Genomic DNA, 18653 nt, shown 5'->3' with positions numbered 1-18653 from the left:
ACCTCGATTTCACTGGAAATTCCCAACAAGGTAGCCTTCAGCCGTTTCACCTCGTCTTTCTCCCGCACAGTGACTCGGCGCACTGGGGTGATGCACTCCCATCTCCACCATCTTCTCTCTCAGGCCATCATCATTCTAAACAGAGAAAAATTGAAGGCATTGCCTCTAAAATCTGGAACAAGACAGGGATGCCCTCTCTCACCACTTCTATTCAACATAGTTCTTGAAACACTAGCCAGAGCAATTAGACAGATGAAAGAAATTAAAGGCATAAATATAGGAAAAGAAGAACTTAAATTATCACTATTTGCTGATGACATGATCCTATACCTAGCAGACCCAAAAGGTTCTACCAAGAAACCTCTAGAACTAGTAAATGAATTCATCAAAGTGGCAGGATATAAAATCAACACCCATAAATCAAAGGCATTCCTGTATATCAGTTACAAATCCTCTGAAATGGAAATGAGGAAAACTACCCCATTCACAATACCCTCAAATGAAATACTTGGGAATCAACCTAACAAAAGAGGTGAAAGATTTATACAATGAAAACTACAGAACCCTAAAGAGAGAAATAGAAGAAGACCTTAGAAGATGGAAAGATATACCTTGCTCATGGATAGGCAGAATTAATATTATTAAAATGGCCATATTACCAAAAGCACTTTACATATTCAATACAATTCTGATCACAATGCCAACAGCATTCCTTGCAGAAATAGAAAAAGCAATCATGAAATTCATCTGGAAAAATAAGAGACCAGAATAGCTAAAGCAATTCTAAGTAGGAAGAGTGAAACAGGTGGCATCGCGATACCAGATTTTAAACTATACTACAGAGCAATAGTAACAAAAACAGCATGGTACTGGAACCAAAACAGGCTGGTAGACCAATGGTACAGAATAGAGGACACAGAGACCAACTCACAAAATTACAACTACCTTATATTAGACAAAGATGCTAAAAGCATTCACTGGAGGAAGGATAGCATCTTCAACAAATGATGCTGGGAGAACTGGAAATTCATAGGCAACAAAATGAAATTGAATCCCTTTCTCTCACCATTCACAAAAGTTAACTCAAAATGGATCAAGGAGCTTGATATCAAATTAGAGACTCTGCATCTAATAGAAGAAAAAGGTGCCCTAATTTCCATCACGTGGGATCAGGCCCCAAATTCCTTAAGACACATATAGCACAAGAGTTAAAACTAAGAATCAACAAATGGGTCGAATTGAAACTAAAAAGTTTTTTTCTCAGCAAGAGAAATAATATGTGAGGTAAATAGGGAGCCTACATCCTGGGAACAAATTTTTACCCCTCAAACATCAAATAGAGCTCTAATCTCTAGAGTATACAAAGAACTCAAAAAGTTAAACAACAAAAAACTAAATAACCCAATCAAAAAATGGGCCAAGGACCTAAACAGACACTTCTCAGAAGAGGATATACTATTAATCAACAAATTCACGAAAAAAATGCTCACCATCTCTAGCAATCAGAGAAATGCAAATTAAAACTACTCTAAGATACCATCCCACTCCAGTAAGAATGGCAGCCATTATGAAGTCAAACAACAAGTGCTGGCGAGGATGTGGGGGAAAAAGGTACATTTATACTTTTCTGGTGGGACTGCAAATTGGTGCAGCCAATTTGGAAAGCAGTATGAGATTCATTAGAAAGCTGGGAATGGAACCACCATTTGACCCAGCTATTCCCCTTCTCGGAGTATACCCAAAAGACCTAAAAACAGCATACTACAGGAACACAGCCGCATCAATGTTTATAGCAGCTCAATTCACAATAGCTAAACTGTGGAACCAACCCAGATGCCCTTCAATAGATGAATGGATAAAAAAATGTAGCATTTATACACAATGGAGTATTACTCAGCACTAAAAAACAACAAGATCATGGCATTTGCAGGGAAATGGATGGCATTAGAGCAGATTATGCTAAGTGAAGTTAGCCAATCCCTAAAAAACAAATGCTGAATGTCTTCTCTGATATAAGGGGGGTGACTCAAAATGGGGTAGGGAGGAAGAGCATGAGAAGAAGACTATCACTAAATAGGGAAGAGAGTGGGAGAGAAAGGGAGGGAGAAGGGCAATTGCATGGAAGATGGAAGGAGACCCTCATCATTATACAGAATACATGTATGACGATGTGAGGGGAAAAATAAAATAGAAGTGTGTCACATTAGATTGGGTAGAGAGAAGTGATGGGAGGGGAGGGGAGGGTAAGGGGGAAGGGAAGGACAGCAGAATAAAATAGACATTATTATTGATGTGGGTATATAGGTGACTGTATAACCAATGTAATTCTGCAACCTGTATACTCAGAAAAATGAGAAATTATACCCCATTTGATTCAAATGTATGAATTGTAAAGATTATTGTACTGTCATATGTAACTAATAAAAAAGAGAAAAAAACCCTCCCATCTCAAAGTTCATTCTTTTTTTTTTAGCCCCAAAGGACTTGATACTTTATTTAGAACAAGGTATTTATATGAAATACATATGATATATGTAAAATGTAATATTCAACACTTATTAAGGCTTCATCTTAGTGCCCAGCACCATTTTAAGTATATACCCTTTAAAAAATATGTTATTGGTTCTTTTTAGTTATACATTAGTTATATACATAACATTAGGATTCATTTTGACATATTATAAAAGCATAGGATATAATTTGCTCTAATTCAGTCCCCGATACTTCTCTTTTCCCTCCCCTCCTCCCTCTACCTGTTCCATTCCCTCTACTCTATTTACTTTTTTTTTAAACATAAGTGTCTTCACAATCTCACATGATGGTGAGATTCACTGTGGTATATTCATTCATCTATGTACATAGGAAAGTTAGGTCAGATTCATTCCACTCCTCTTCCCTTATCTCATCTTTTCTCCTTCCCCTTTAATCTCCTTCCTCTAGTTCATAAATCTTTCTTCTCTTTTGATGGAATACTCACCCCCTTCATCTCCCCTTCCTTCTTTCCCCCCTTATTTGGACTAGCTTCTCCATATCATATAAAACATTCAACCTTTGTTTTTCTGAGTCTTGCTTATTTCACTTAGTGTGTAGTCTCCAGTTCCATTCAATTTCCAGTAAATGTCATGATTTCATTCTTGTTTATGGCTTAGTAATACTCCATTCTGTATATATACCACACTTTCTTTATCTATTCTTCTGTTGAAGGACACCTAGGTTCATTCCATAGCTTGGCTAAACTGGAAAACCATATGTAGAAAACTGAAACTTGACCTCTATCTTCCACCCTGCATAAATGCCAAATCAAAGTGGATCAAAGACCTAGGAATTAGACCAGAAACTCTGCAACTTCTAGAAGAAAATGTAGGCCCAACACTCAAACATGTTGGCACAGGAACCAACGTCCTTAACAAGACTCCTAAAGTGCAAGGAATAAAACCAAAACCCGATAAGTGGTATGGCATCGAATTAAAAACTGCACTGCAAAGGAAGAAGCTAAGAGCATGAAGAGGGAGCCTACAGAATGGGTGATCTTTGCCACCTCCTCCTCAAATATGGCATTAATATCCTGAATATATAAAGAACTCAAAAAACAAACAATCCAATTAAAAAATGGGCAAACGAACTAAACACATAATTCTCAAAAGAAGAAATACAATTGGTCAACACAACACATCAAAAATTGTTCATCATCTCTAACAATCAGGGAAATACAAATTGAAACTACATTAAGATTTCTTCTCATGTCAGTCAGAATAACAATTATCCAGAATACACATTCATAGGAAGTGTTGTCGAGGATGTGGGGTAAAAGACACACTCCTACTTTGGTGGGACGGCAAATCAGTACAACCACTCTGGAAAATAGTATGGATATTTCTAAAAAAAAACAAAACTAAAAATAGAACCATGGTATGACCCAGTTATCCTACTCCTTGATGTATATGCAAAATATATAAAACCAGCATACTGTAGGGAAGAGGCTGCATCAGTGTTCATAGTAGCACAGTTCGTGTCAAAGTGCATTCACACCGCTTCTCTTGGCCTCCATCCTCTTGTGCCACACTGTGCTCCTTTCCACCTGGTCTAACACAAGCTACACCCATTTTTGGACCTAGAGGCTTAGCATAAATGAGAGAGCTGATTTGCTCCTTATACATTTTCTCTCTTTCCCTCTCCCTCCCTCTCTCTTCAGTATTTATTTTTTATTTTTAACTGATACACAAAACAAAAAGATTTTCCATAATGTCATTAGGAAATTTTAACTTAAAACTATGATGAATATCACTATGAATCTATTAGCATGGCTAAAATTAAAAAAAAAAAACCTGCCAATACCAAATGCTGATCAGGATGCAGAGCCAGAGGACTTTTCATTCATGGTTGCTGGGAATGCAAAATAGCACAGCCACTTTGGAAGATAGTTTGAAAGTTTCTTACAAAACTAAATGTACCTTTGCAGGGGTGCGGTGGTGCATGCCTGTAATCCCAGTGGCTCTGGAGGCTGAGGCAGGAGGATTGCGAGTTCCAAGCCAGCCTCAGCATCAGTGAGAGCCTGCTTCTAAATAAAATCTAAAAAGGGTTAGGGATGTGGCCCAGTGCCCTGGAGTTCAATTCCTGGTACCCCACTCCCCCACAAGAAAAGCTAAATGTACTTTTGTCATATGATCTGGCAAAATTGAATTCATAGGAACTAAACTCATTATGTCCACACAAAAACCTGTATGAGTGTTTATAAAGATTTTATTCATAATTGTCAAAAATTTGAAGCAAAAAAAGATATTCTTCAAGAGGTAAGTCTCAGGGAACTCTGTCTTCCATGGCTGAAGGTCTTGTCCTGCTCTTAATTGCTTTCCATTCTTCCCCTGGTAGACCACATTAGATCCATCAAATATTACTAGCAGAACTATGAGAATGCCCCCTTCAACTCAGGCAATAGAGGACTCCAATCAATTTAATTCAGACATTCTTAAATATTGCAAAGATCTCGTTAACTGTATCCACATTTCTAAGCAGCTCAAGGCTCCTTTTTGTTCCAGTCCTTCCACCTAAACCATGCCACAACCAACATGTTGGAGATTTTGTTCTCTGGAAATGATATCGTTGAAAAATTAACCCTAAACCCTGTTCAGAGGGCCTTGTGCTGCCCTTCTTATGGCTAATACTACAGCCAATCCTGAGGGGATTCAACCCTGGGTGCATGTCTCACAATTTTGAAAAGCACAAGAGCTACTTATAATGAAAATATACTCCAGCTGGAGATTAGAAACTGAGGACCTCCCCAGATCCCAGAAGCAGATAATTTCCTGAAGTAGATGACATTTCTAAGAATTTGAGGTAATGCAAATGACATCATGAGATGGTTACTTTCTACCCAAGACATTGGAATAAACACACACAGGATTTTCTTGTCTCCTTTCCTCATCCTTATATCCTTCTCCTCCATTCCTTCCAACATCATCCTTCAAATCAACTTAATTCTACCCTTGCAACCAAGAAGCCTCTCATAATGATTCTCTACTTGTGTTATATCTTCATCCTCCCCCTCGAAATCTAGCCCTTTGATAATTCCTCCTTCTTTTAAAAAAATCCCAGAAATGGGTAGCACTTTTTCTTTTCTTTCATAGCTTAAATTCACGGCCTTATTGCTCCTTGATGGCTCTGCATCTCTCTTACAGGAGAGTCACTCAGCTTTAACCAATTTTTTTTATTAGTGCATAATAATGAAACATAATAATGTTAATCATTGTGACATATTCATGCATGTGCACAACATATCTTGATCAATTTCATTCCCCAGTCTCTCCCATTTCCATCTGCTGCTCGCTCCCCCTGATCCATTTCTTCTACTAGTCTCCCTTCGATTTTCAGGAGATACTCTCTTTCCCCTTGTTTCTATCTAGCTTCTATGCATGATAGAAAACATACTACCCTGGATTCTCTGAGTCTGCCTTATTTTGCTTAACATGATGCTCTCCAGTTCTATAATTATATCATCTATCATGACATGATTTTATTCTTTATGGCTGAATAAAACTTCATTGTGCATAGAGACATTTTCTTTACCCATTCACCTGTGGACAGACATCTAGGCTGTTTCCATAACTACTGTAACTTGCACTTCCATAAACATGGGTATGTAGGTATCACTAGACTGTGCTAACTTTAATTCTTTGAGTATTAAACACAAATGAGTGGGATAGCTGGGTCATGTAGTGGTTCCATTCCTAGTCTACTGAGAAAATTCCATACTGATTTCCATAGTGGTTTGGGCTAATTTACAATCACACCAACAGTGTGATGCCTTTTCCCCTGTACCCCCACCAGCATTAAATATCACCTGTATCTTGAAGATTGCCGTTCTAACTGGAGCAAGATGAAATCTTAAAGCAGTCTGGATTTGTGCTTCCCTGATTGCCATAAATTCTGAATTTTTTCTTCTCGTATATTTCTTTGCCATCTAAATCAATTCTTTGAGAACATCTGTCTAGCTCTTTTGCCTGTTTGTAGATTGGATTGTTTTATTTTTAGTGGTATGTTTTGAGTTCCTTTTATATTTATGATATTAGTTGGAAGAGTAACTGGCAAAAATCTCTCCCATTCTGTAGCCTCTCCCTTCACATTCTTGTTTTCTTTGCTATGCAGAAGCTTTTTAATTTGATGCCATTCCATCTATGAATCCTTGGTATTACTTCCTGAGCTTTAGGAGGCCTATGAAGGAAGTCAGTGCCTGCACCTATGTGTTGGAACATTGTCCCCTGTGTTTACTTCTAGCAGTTGAAAATTTCCTGGTATAATTTCTAGGACTCTGAACCACTTTGGGTTGGATTTTCTTCAAGGTGTGGGTAGGGATCTATTTTCATTCTTCTATGTATGACACCCAGGTTTCTCAGCATGATGTGTACAGTGTGTACTGATCAAATGAGGTGATTAATGTTTCTATCTCGTTATCCTTACTTAGTGTTTGGAGCCTTTGAATTCTTCTAATTACTTATAAAATAGGTCATAAATTGTCACTCCTCTGTACTTTAGAACTTATTCCTTCAATCTGTGTTTTTGTACCTGTTATCCACCTCCCTCTATCCCCCTTCCCTGAATCCTCTAGTAAACAAATTTTCACCCACGTCAACATTTTCTTCCATCCACATATGGGAAAGAATATATAGTATTTGTGTTTAGATGCTGGACTTATTTTATTTAACATAATATTCTCTAGTTCCTTTCATTTTTGCTATAAATGATAGGATATCATTCTTATCATGAATAATGTTCTGAATTATATTCCATTGGAACATATATTTCAGTTTTTCTATCTATTCATCCAAATTGATTGACATTTATGTTGATTCCATATCTTGGATGTTGCTAATAGCCACTGACTTGACTGAATTTCAGTTAAGTGTCTCCATTCTCCACAGGACACTGAACTCTGACTCGCCAAAAAGGTTATGCCAACATCAGAACCGAAAGCAAACTCCCAGCTAACTTCAGGGAAAATGACTTTTTGTTAAAAGGCTAGATCACACTACCACACTTTCTACTTTCTAGTCCTGTGAACTACTTTCTATTAGAAAAAAATTTCTAGCAGCCTGACAAGTGCAGATCTTATGGTCAAAGGGTTCCTCATTTGCAACAATCTTTTGGAAAAAAGTCTTTCCTTACTTACGTCTAGATTTGTTTTTGTATCACAGTGATATGGAAAATAGGGTTTTTTCTTTAGTTGCATTGGGTTCTGCTATGATTGGAATATGGGTTGTCCCCCAAGGGTTCATGTATTGAAGACTTGGTCCTTAGTGTGGTGATGTCAAGAGGTGGGGGGGATCTTTCAGTGGAGGGGCCTAATGCTTGGCTGTTACTGGCTGCTCCTCACTCTCTGGCTTCCTGTCTTTTAGTGTGATCTCTTGCTCTAACAATATTTCCACCATTTTGTTTCCATCTACCATGAGATCCTTACCAGAGCTAGTGCCATGCCCTTGAACCTCCAGAACTGTGAGCTAAGTAAACCTCTTTTCTTTATCATGCACCCAACCTTAGATATTTCATTACAGTAATGGAAAATAGATGAATACAGTCACCAATACTATCTTTTACTATGAAAAACCTGTAGTAGTGAAATATGAAAAATTCTCCTTTGTTTTTGATTTTTTGAAGTATAAATTGGCATATATAAAGGTGGGATATTATGGGTGTAAGATTTGATGGCTTTCCCAAACTGAACATACCTATAATCCATATCAAGATAAAAACAAAACAAAACAACAAGGATAACAAAAATCACAGAAAGTAACCAGCACCCCAGAAACCTTTTTCATGACCACTTCCAATCATTATCTTCCCCATGGGGTAACCACTATTCTGACAACTAACACCATAGATTAGTTTTCCCTGTTTTCTTTATTTTTTAACTTTATAGAAATCAAATCATAGCATAAATACTCTTTTGTGACTGGAATTGTTGCGTCGAAAAAAAATTATTTTGGGGGGGGGGTGGGTAGGGGGCTTTGATACATTTCCTCAATTGGCCTCTGCAAAGTTGCACCAGTCTACATTTTCTCCAAGTGTGAGCAGGAACACTTGTTTTGTTTGTGTTTCTTTGCCTTGTGACACATGGGAAGCAGAGGAAGCTTTAGGAACTTCTGAGTACCACAAGCAAAAGCTAAAGTAACCTTGTGCTTCACTGACCACACTGTGCTAATCAACATTATACTAAAAAGTGGGTGGGGCTTTCTGTTATCTGTTTCTGTTATTAAAAAAAATAAGTGGAGAACCAATGAAAAGCATGCTCCAACTTCTAACCCATAACCTGGGGCTAGTTGTGCAGGTGAGAAACAGCTCCCTGTCAATCATCACATCTAGGGAGGGAGGAAGGTACTGCCTGTGGTAGGTGGGGCTGGGCCACAGACTGGGCAGCTGCTGCAGGAAAACTGCTCACTGCCTGGTGGGATCGTGGGGTCCCCACAGGAGCCATGCTGCGTGGAAGCTGGTGCCTGTGAGTTCTTCTTTGTCTTTTTCACTCCAATAAAAAATATCTTTTCTTTAGAATTCTTAGAGTTAATAGTGCTGAATCTGACCTTTTCAGCTGTGGTAGATTGTGATAAGCTATTGTGGTTAGAGCACACTTAGACATTTTCTCCATGGCTAGGTAAAAGTTAAACATTTGTCCTAGGGAATAAAAGCCCACATTGACCGGAGGTCAGTGGAAAGCAAATGACCAGTGTGGATCCTGTCAACACACATCTCTTCCCAACGTGCACTAGTAGTATATAAAATGAGATTCCCTGTCTGAAGCTGACATGGGAAAGCAGGTAGAGATAAAGAAGGTCTGCTGGCTTTTCCATGTCTGGAGTAGTAACCATTTCCCCTTGTCATAAGTAACACTATACATTGTCATTTAAACAAAGTTTTATTTATTACATTGGTAAAAAGTGTATCCTATGTTTGTCATTTGAATTGCTCTGATGTAGTAATTTCAAATCACTAATGTAGTATTAGTGATTTGAAATTTTTTCTCAATCATTACTGTGTTATATTTTTTAATTTCCGGTACCATATATGCCTTAAAGACTAGGTTCAGAACTAGTGTTCAAACTGTGTTTGCTCTAATTTTTGCTCATTTTGCTTTGCATTATGATATTTAAACTGTGTTCTAACAAGATTGTCTGTATAATCTTAGTAAAGTTAGCTCTTCTAACAGGATAATATTAGTCGAAGTCTTTGAAATGATTGGTCGTATAGAACCAGTAAGGTGGAACTCAGCACTGAACTCCAGAAAGACTTGCCCTGAGAAAATTTCCTTCTGGCCTCTTTGTTCCTCATGTGTGACCTGGGTCCCTGAACTTGGCCCCTATAACCCAACATGGGACCAGGCCAACAACCAGAACAGGTTCATCCCCAGCATTGAGGGGCAATCAAAATCTAACTTCAGGATGGTTGGTCAGTGATACTTTCAGAAAAAGATCTTAATTAAAAGAAGGAAATGTAAAAATTGATTATATAAATACAGTTTTTTGTCATACCCAACAACAGAGCCAAGAGACCAATGGGGAAAATACTGAGATTGCCAGGACCAATTCCAAGAACTATTCCACAAGGCCATTCCCTTGAAACAATCAGCTGTGACTTTGACTAGTTTCACTAGTAACTTAAGGTGAAATTTCCTGTTATGATTTTCAAACTAGTTTTACTTAGTAGCTGCAGCCACTTGCCAATTGGAGCCCACCAGCTTCTGCAAAATGCTGCAAGTGCCCAAAAGCTTCCTCTAAAAACAGCTTATAGTTTTCTTCTTTCCTAATAAAACACTTAGACTTCCTTTGTCATTCGATGCACTGGAGGCCATCCTTGTCTGTGTGTGCATGCCCCAGACTGCAATCCTAATTTTTATATTATTCCCAAACAAAACTTTTATACTTGGAAATTCATCCCTATATTTAATTTGACCTTGGCACATGGAATCCTTATGTATGTCTCTACTTCAGAAATAACCATGATCTTGAATTTTGTGTTTGTCATTTTCTTCTTTTTTTGTAGTTTTATTACACATATGTATCCTAAAATATGTGCATTACTTACATTTGCAGAGTTTTGGAATTAAATGTAAATATTGCCATGTTATAAATATTCTTTTAAAACAGGTATATGGAGGTAAAATTTACATACAACATAATTTACATAAAACTTAAAACATAACATTTGATGGTTTTTGGCAAATGTACATATACTAAACTCCACCACCACAACCAAAATGCAGAATGTTTTTCTTCTCTTGAGTTTCATGGTTCTTTTGTCATGAATCCTTCCCTTCATTACGAGACCTAGGCATCCACAGATCTGCTTATTTCACTATAGATTAGTTTGTACTTTCTAGAATTTAAGACAAGTGGAATCATTTATGCCTGACTTCTTTCATCAGCCTAATGGTTTAACATGTATGCATGCATTCCTCTCTGTTGTTGACTGATGCAACATTTGTGTCCTGTCACCCACTGGTGGGAATTTGGGTGGTGGGTAGGCAGCTTCCACAATGGCTCCCAATGATTCCTGCTTCTGTATTCATGTCTCTGTACAATCCCCTTCTTTGTGTGTGGGCCAATTTTTTTAATAAAAAGAATACATCAAAAGCAAAGGGATATGTTTTTGGAGATGAATTATGATAGACTATTATTTACATCTCTTTGCTCTCTGGTCCTTTGTCTCCTTGATCAGAGGAAAGAAGCACCCATATTTTTGAGAGGCCCCAGCAGCAAGGAAATGAAACAGCCTCTAGTCGACAGCCAGCGAGTCCCCAGGACCCTCAGTCCAACAACTGAGGAATAGAATTTCACCAGAGACCACGTGAATGAGCACAGACACTTCCCCTTCCCCAGTCCAGCCCTGGGAGGGCTAGATCTCAGGATGACACTTGGGCTCTAGGCTCATGAGAAGAACCAAATCTACTATTCCTGATGAAAATTTAGCAGCCAATTGAGATTTTCTGTAAGTTTAAAATCTACATCAGATTCCAAAGACAGCATAAAAACAAGAATGTAAGATATCTCACTTATAATTTCTTAATCTTTTTTTAAGGTTTATTTATTTCTGCTATCAAAGAACAGAATTACGACAGTGTGATTTAACAATCCTAATTGGCTTCATTTTAAATTTTAGAATCAGGTAACACTTCATTCCATAAAACAGAATCAGTTTTCCTATGAGCCAAGCACTCCTCAAAAATAATTTGATGAGTTAACATCAGATTATTTATGTTGCTTACACAAAATAAGGACAAGGGAACCTCACTATTTCACCAATTGAGAATGCCTGTTCTCCCTCCAATCCAGTTTTCTCTTGGAGGACCAGATGTGTCAGCTTGGTTTGATTGACTCCATGCCCTCCCCCCCCCCCCGAATATTGTCTCTGTTGAAAAACTGGCTTCACAAAGAAAGTGGCAGCAGGAAAATTTCAGAATCCAAAGCTTCAAAATAAGTCTTGGGCAGTGTGGGGTTATTTTCTGTCTCTGGGGGGATCATCTGGTGTCCAAGGCCTGGGGACAGAGGCAAAGTCCCCAGCTGCCCATCTAGGAGAAGTCACTCTCAGTAGCGTCTGGTGTCCTGACCTGTGCTCACCCAGGATGATGGTGGGTAAGGAGCAGCAGGTCACAGGGGCCCCCTGACCCTCTGGGAGACAGAGCTCTCCCTGGGCAGACCCGAGGCTGAGGGTCAGTGGCCAGGGGAGAATCAACCACTGTCCCCACCTGTGGTCCCTGAGGTCCTGGGGCAGGGATGCAGGAGGTAGCCAGTGTCACAAGACGTCCCCGTCCCCAGCCAGGCCAGGCGCCTGGCTAAGCAAGGAGAAAGACGGTGTCCCTCCTCAGGGTCTGGCCCCTGCCCCTGGTCTTACTTCCTCCCCGGCACTGCCTGGAAGGGAAGAAAGTGATACCCAGGGGAAGGCTGGGAAGTGAGGCCACCGTCACATTCAAGTTCAGGGTGCAACAGCTCAGTCTGCCCCCCATCAGGCCCCATATTTGGCTCCGCTTCATGGGCCACGTCCCTTCTGAGAGTCACGCCCTGCCCTTTATAGGCACAAGGACCCAGAAGTTCCAAGGACACGTCCATGTTTGGGCCCTCGGATCCGGAAGTTCCTCAGGCATCCATGTTTAGGCCCTGGGACCTCAGGCGCACATCCATGTTTAAGCAGCAGGATCCGGAAGTTCCATGGGTGCAGTCCATATTTAGGCCCCCAGATCCGGAAGTGCCTCAGGTGCACGTCCATGTTTAGGATCTAGGATCTGGAAGTTCCTCAGGTGTCCATGTTTAGGCCCACCCATCCAGAGGTTCCTCGGTGCACGTCCATGTTTAAGCCCCAGGATCCAGAAGTTTGTCAGATGTTTAGGCCCCTGAATCCGGAAGTTCCTCGGGTGCACGTCCATGTTTAGGCCACCGGATCTGCTCTTAATCTTTATTGCATGTTAATATGGTGATATTTTAGATCATTGGGTTAAATAAAATATGCTGTATTTATGTGGGTTTGTCTCTGTGTCTTCTTAATAATGGGATTTTTTTTGGCACAGTGAAGGAACACTTGGCTTTTTTGTGAGATATTTTTTATTGGAGCATTATAATTATGCACAGTAGTTGGGTTTATTTTGGTAAAATCATATATGCATGGAATTTGGACTACTGCATTTCAATCCTTGTTTCCACTCCCTCCTCTCCTCCCTCCTCCTCTTCTCCTTCCTCATCTCTACTGATCTTCCTTTCACTCTTTAAATTTATTTATTTTTGATTGGTGCTTTCTTTTTTGTATGATTTCCCCCCACACTCATACACTTGTTCTATTGATCCATTATAGTTGTAAACATTGATGGAATTTGTTGTTACACATTTGTATATTTGCACAACATAACAATATAATTTGGCCAATATCACTCTCTAGCACACCCTTCATCCCTCCCTTCCTCCAACCCCTGGTCCCTTTCCTCTGTTATACTGATTTTTATTTTCTAATTGACAAATGCTATCAAGTAAATGTTTCCATAATCAGGTATGACATTTCTGGAAAATCTTAAAATAAGTATATATACATTTGGGGTACAAAGAGAGAAAACCCAAAGGAAATAGAACTTCTGCACTTGTCAGGAAATATTTTGGTCTAGGAGGATGGGCAGAAGATGAGCAAGGGGTAACTTTTCAGAAGTAGCCACTGCCAAGGCCCTGGGGACCTTTTGGGGTCATATGTAAGATTAGTTGGAGCTGTGTTAAATGCTCCTGGGGACATGGAGTGATATAAAGGGTGGTAGATAATGCCCTCAAAATGTTTTTTGATGTTTACAGGCAGATGATAACACTCAGATGTCACTAAACATAAAGACTGTGGAGAGATGATCTTGCCCCACTCCCTTGTACAGGAGGGAATGAGCCCACCATGGTCAGGAACCTGCCAGGACCACAGAGCAGAGGAGGAGCTGGGATTCTGTGAGTACAACCCACATCCCTAGATTCTGTTCACAAGGATTTTTCCCTTTGAGAGAAGAATACTGTCTTCCACCCCAAAGTATCTGGAGACTCAAGAGTGTCAGGAAAGAGATACACTTCATCTTGTGTTTCATACAGAATTGTCAGGTGTGGGCCCAAAGGCAGAGAGGCTGAGGGCTTTGATGGATGATGGTCATGGAGGATGATCTCCCAGAACACATATCCCCCCCCTCACTCCTGCATGTCACTCTCATGCTGGGTCCTTCTATAATCACCCCCTAGCAGAGGACGCTGAAGAGGAGAAGTACCCAGGTAATGGGATCAGGACACCTCTGTTTTTCTTGGTAGGAAGGTCAAGGCCCAACAATGACCTCAAAGCTGCTGAAGCAGGTTATTAGTCGGTCACACACACTGATGGAAGGGATTCCACACAATGACTTTCCTCCTCTTCCTCCTTCCCTGCCCATTCTTCATTTATTCTGCAGTCATTTGTTTTCTCATTGACATTCCTGAAGTATTTTGTCTGATTCCCCACATCCCCTCATCCCTTCTCATCTCCTGTTCCTTCATGTTTTTTCCCTCACCTCTGTCCCTCCTTCTTACCTCTTTTGCTCACCATCCCATCCACCACTCTCCTCCTTATCGTCTCATATTCAATTTCCACTGCTCTACTCCAAATCATTCTACCTCCTGCTTTCAGATTTTTTTTTCTTTGCATCCATCTCAGTCCATCCTTCAATCTCTGGTCTCTGAAAAGAAATCACAATGAGGCCAAGCCCCAGGTGCAGCCAGAGGACGGGCACAGGGACGACACAGCAGAGAGCCAGAAGAATCATCAAGAGTCAGTGATCCTCCCAGGGAGACTGGAGAGAAGACAGGAATCAGGAACAATGGGCTACAGTTTGGCTTAACATCAAGATGAGGAAATGTTCTGAGTTAGAGCTGTGCTGATGTATTGATAAAAAAAAAAAAAGTTAGAAGCATCACCAAAAGTTGAATGATTAGAAATGGGATAATGAAAAAAGAAGGACAGGCAAGGAGGCAGGGAAGATGTGGTATATACTTGTTAAACATATTTAGGAAATGAAAGGGAATTGTAATTCAAGCACAAATAAGAAAATGTATTTAATGACAAGTTTCACTTGTATGCCTTAAATTAAATAGTCATGTTAGTCCATGAAAGAAAGAAAGAGAAAAAGATGAAGGAGAGAAAAGGTGGTGGGAAGGAAGGATGTGTGGAAGAAAGGAAGACACACAGCACACAGATAGACATCACTATCACCCCCAGGGACATTTAATGATATGTAAAATTTCTGAGCAAGGAGGTTGGAAAGGGAAGGTGGTCTTGGGTGTTTCACATTGAATAGGCCAAGGACCTGGCTGGGATGTAAATATTCTTTCAAAGGCTTTACCATATGTGTGAGGAAGGTGACCTATCAAATAGATAAAAATGCATGACAAGGGGTGGAGATGGGTCATTATTTTTTTATCTTAATATGGACCATGTGTACATTAATGTAATTTCTATTCTGTGGAGTTTTTCCTTATCTACACTGTTCCTGTCCCCTAAACATCCATGAGATTCTTATGTGACAGTGGAGAAAGGAACTGATCTTCTTGGAGTGAAAGGCTAAGTTGGGTGAGATTATCCCTGGTCCTGGGCCTGTGGTTTTTAAAGAAAACTTTCTGCACTCTGGTCTGAAGGGAATCTCATATACCCACCAGAAGGAAACTTTACAGTGATATTTTTAGATACTTTAGCTGTGATGAACCAAATGGAATTTTCCAATTTACAATGTCCCCTTCCATTTCCAATATCCCTTGTGACATTGATCCCAGACATACAGGGCTTCTGGGGCTTCAACTCCACCCAGAAAGTGGGCATAGTAAAAAATAAGGTAGCCACGTGCCCAGGTACCTTGCTTGGCAGTATCTAACTTTATAGCCCTCACCCTTGCTTTTCTTTATAGCAGTGTCACTGTGTGATACACTATATGTGGTGTTTAAATAAATCTTGCTGAATTTTACAGCCTGTGAGTTTCACGAGTCAAGGGACTTTTGTCTATTCTGACCATCAATTTCTTCAAAGACAGTCTGAATTATAGAAGTAATTCAACAAGTACTTATTGAATGGGTAAATGAATGAATTATGCAGGGTCTCCTTGTAGGACAAACACATAACACCAATCTTCAGGCATTAAGAGATAGGGAAAATGGTTATGGACCATTTTTAATTGATTGTTGCCTTCATGGCAAAGTTTCCTGTCCAGAAAAGGCAGGAAAGGAGGAATCCTGTCACTTCTCAGGTCAGCGACTGCCTTCTCACAAATACTCGTCTCAGAGCACCCTGCACATCAGGGTTTCTGAGGCTGTAGATAAGTGGGTTCAGCATGGGGTTGATGACAGTGTTAAAAATCCCAACCCCTTTATCCTTGTCTGAAGCCTCCTCTGAACCCAGACACATGTAGTTGAAGATGCCTGTCCCATAAAAAAGGCAAACCACGGTGAGGTGGGAGCCGCATGTGGAGGCCTTCTTCCTGCCCTCAGCTGAGCGGATTCGCAGGACTGCAGCTGCCACGTGGATGTAGGAGCTGATGATGAGAACCACAGGGGTTCCTGCCATTATGAAACCCACAGCGAAGAGCAGCAGCTCGTTGAGCTGGGTGCTGGAACAGGAGAGCTGGAAGAGCTGGGGAAGGTCACAGTAGAAGTGATTCACTTCTTTGGGTCCACAAAAGTTGAGGGTAGTTAAGGCCACAGTATGGGTCAGTGCATTGGTGAAGGCACAAGCCCAGGACGCAGCCACCAGTATCCTCTGGACTGTCTGGCTCATGCGGGTGCTGTAGGTGAGAGGCCAGCAGATGGCCAGGAATCGGTCATAGGCCATGGCTGTTAACAGGAAGCAGTCCATTCCAGCCAACAGATGGAAGAAGAAGAGCTGTGTGAGGCAGGCATCATAGGAAATTGTACGCTTGTGGGACACAAGACGATCCAACATGGGAGGAACAGTGACAGTGATGCACCCAATGTCCAGCGCTGATAGGTTCCCCAGGAAGAAGTACATGGGGGTGTGGAGTTTGGGTTCCACCAAGATGGCTGCCAGGATGCTGAGGTTGCCCCCAACTGTGACTAGGTAGGCAAAGAAGAAGAGCACAAACAGCATGGACTGTAGCTTTTCTGTTTCCACCAGGCCCAGTAGAATGAACTCGGTGACAGCTGTCCTATTGATCCCAGCTTCTGGATCCATGAGTTGCTGTAGTGAGATGTCCTAGGAGGGGGTATTCATTTATACAACATAAATGTTCTAAATCACTTACTTGCAAAGTCCCATGGGAATGTTTCTACCTGTCTATGTGAATATTTTCCCACCCCCAACCACACCTTACTGGTCGACCTCCTCTATCACCTCAACACCTTCACTTTGCTCTTGTTAGAGATGCCTAGTGCTGCCCCCACTTCCTACCTCCCATAGTCTCCTAGCTGAAAGGGTCAGAATACTTGGATATTAAAAGCAGACTTCCACTTTAAATGTAATAAGGTTTAGTTGAATTTCCCTACCTATTTTTTTCCTCTGAGGGATCAGCTCAAACTAATAAACAGATTTTTGCAATAGAAAAATTAATATTTTCAGAGAAACTAGAAAACATTTAAAAACATAATCTAGGTTTAAAAACTTCTCTAAAGAATGAAGTCAAGGTATAGCAGGAATCAGAAGACACCCATGATTGTGATTGTCAGACCCACCAAGTATGTTTTTCCACAGTGAGGGGCCCTACTCTGAATTGTATGTTCAAAATCTCTAGTTCAATGAATTGCTAGTGTTCTTGTTGTTACTTAAGCCCTTATGTTGTCTTTGGATTGCAGCTTGATTTAAGGTTATTTATTCTGTTAATATGGCCTCTCCAAAATCAAAGCAGTAAGCATACCCCAAATGTTGATTGCTTCTTGGTGTGATTAGAATTTTATATTGCATAGCGTCTTGTTTTCTACTTGTTCTGCACTCAGCTAGGCATGGTAGATTGACCAATGAGACATCAGTTTAAGGGGATATCCTCCAGTTAAGCAGGCATGTACACAGAGAGCCATATTGAATTGTCTTTTACATACATTAAACTCTGGATCAAAAATATCATTGTCTCTATTGCCCTTGGAATAAGCAAAGCCAGAGCTTAGTTAAAAGTAATGTCATTATACAGAAGCTTCAGAGAAAAAAGGAAAACAAAGGTGTGTGTGTGGGGGGGGGGTTGCATCTCCTAAAAATCAAAGGGAGATCAGGATAGGAAAGGCAATAGGGGTGGGAGGCAGGAAGGGAGGAAGTGCTGGGTAGGGATATTGGTCAAATTATATCATTATATTATATGTAGGTACAAATCCCATCGTTATGTACAACTATCATGCACCAATAACAACATGAGGAAAAGAATGTAATGCCATTCCCTTGCACAGAATGGAGCAAAACCAGAGGCTAGAAAGTTGCCGGAGTCTGGCAACACACAGAAGGGAATGGGTGATCATTGAGGCAGTGCAATTCAAGGCAGGAATCAGAGATGCTGTAATGACTGATATGACTGTCTGGGGATATGATCTCCAAAAAAGTTTTTAAAAGCTCTTGGTCATAAAAAAAGGAAAAATAACACACAGGATGGTGGCAAGGACTTTGCTGGTCTTGGATCTGAGATGCATAGGAAGCAGGACTGAAGGAGAAGC

The 18653-nt window shown here is 40.4% G+C and overlaps 1 protein-coding gene across 1 annotated transcript; it reads right to left on the bottom strand.

Moving 5' to 3' along the window:
* Positions 1-16248: 16248 nt before the first annotated feature.
* On the bottom strand, positions 16249-17278 carry LOC308636650 (olfactory receptor 3A2-like; the record flags this gene model as incomplete). Its single annotated transcript, XM_081272255.1, has 1 exon — positions 16249-17278. The coding sequence occupies exon 1, from the start codon at positions 17191-17193 to the stop codon at positions 16249-16251; it is 945 nt and encodes a 314-aa protein (XP_081128381.1). The 5' UTR covers positions 17194-17278.
* Positions 17279-18653: the final 1375 nt, after the last annotated feature.

Source organism: Spermophilus citellus, assembly GCF_964194105.1.
Source record: "Spermophilus citellus genome assembly, chromosome: 17".
NCBI classification, from domain to species: Eukaryota; Metazoa; Chordata; class Mammalia; order Rodentia; family Sciuridae; genus Spermophilus; species Spermophilus citellus.
The sequence above is the reverse complement of the archived record's forward strand: the minus strand, read 5'-3'. Positions and strand labels throughout refer to the sequence as shown.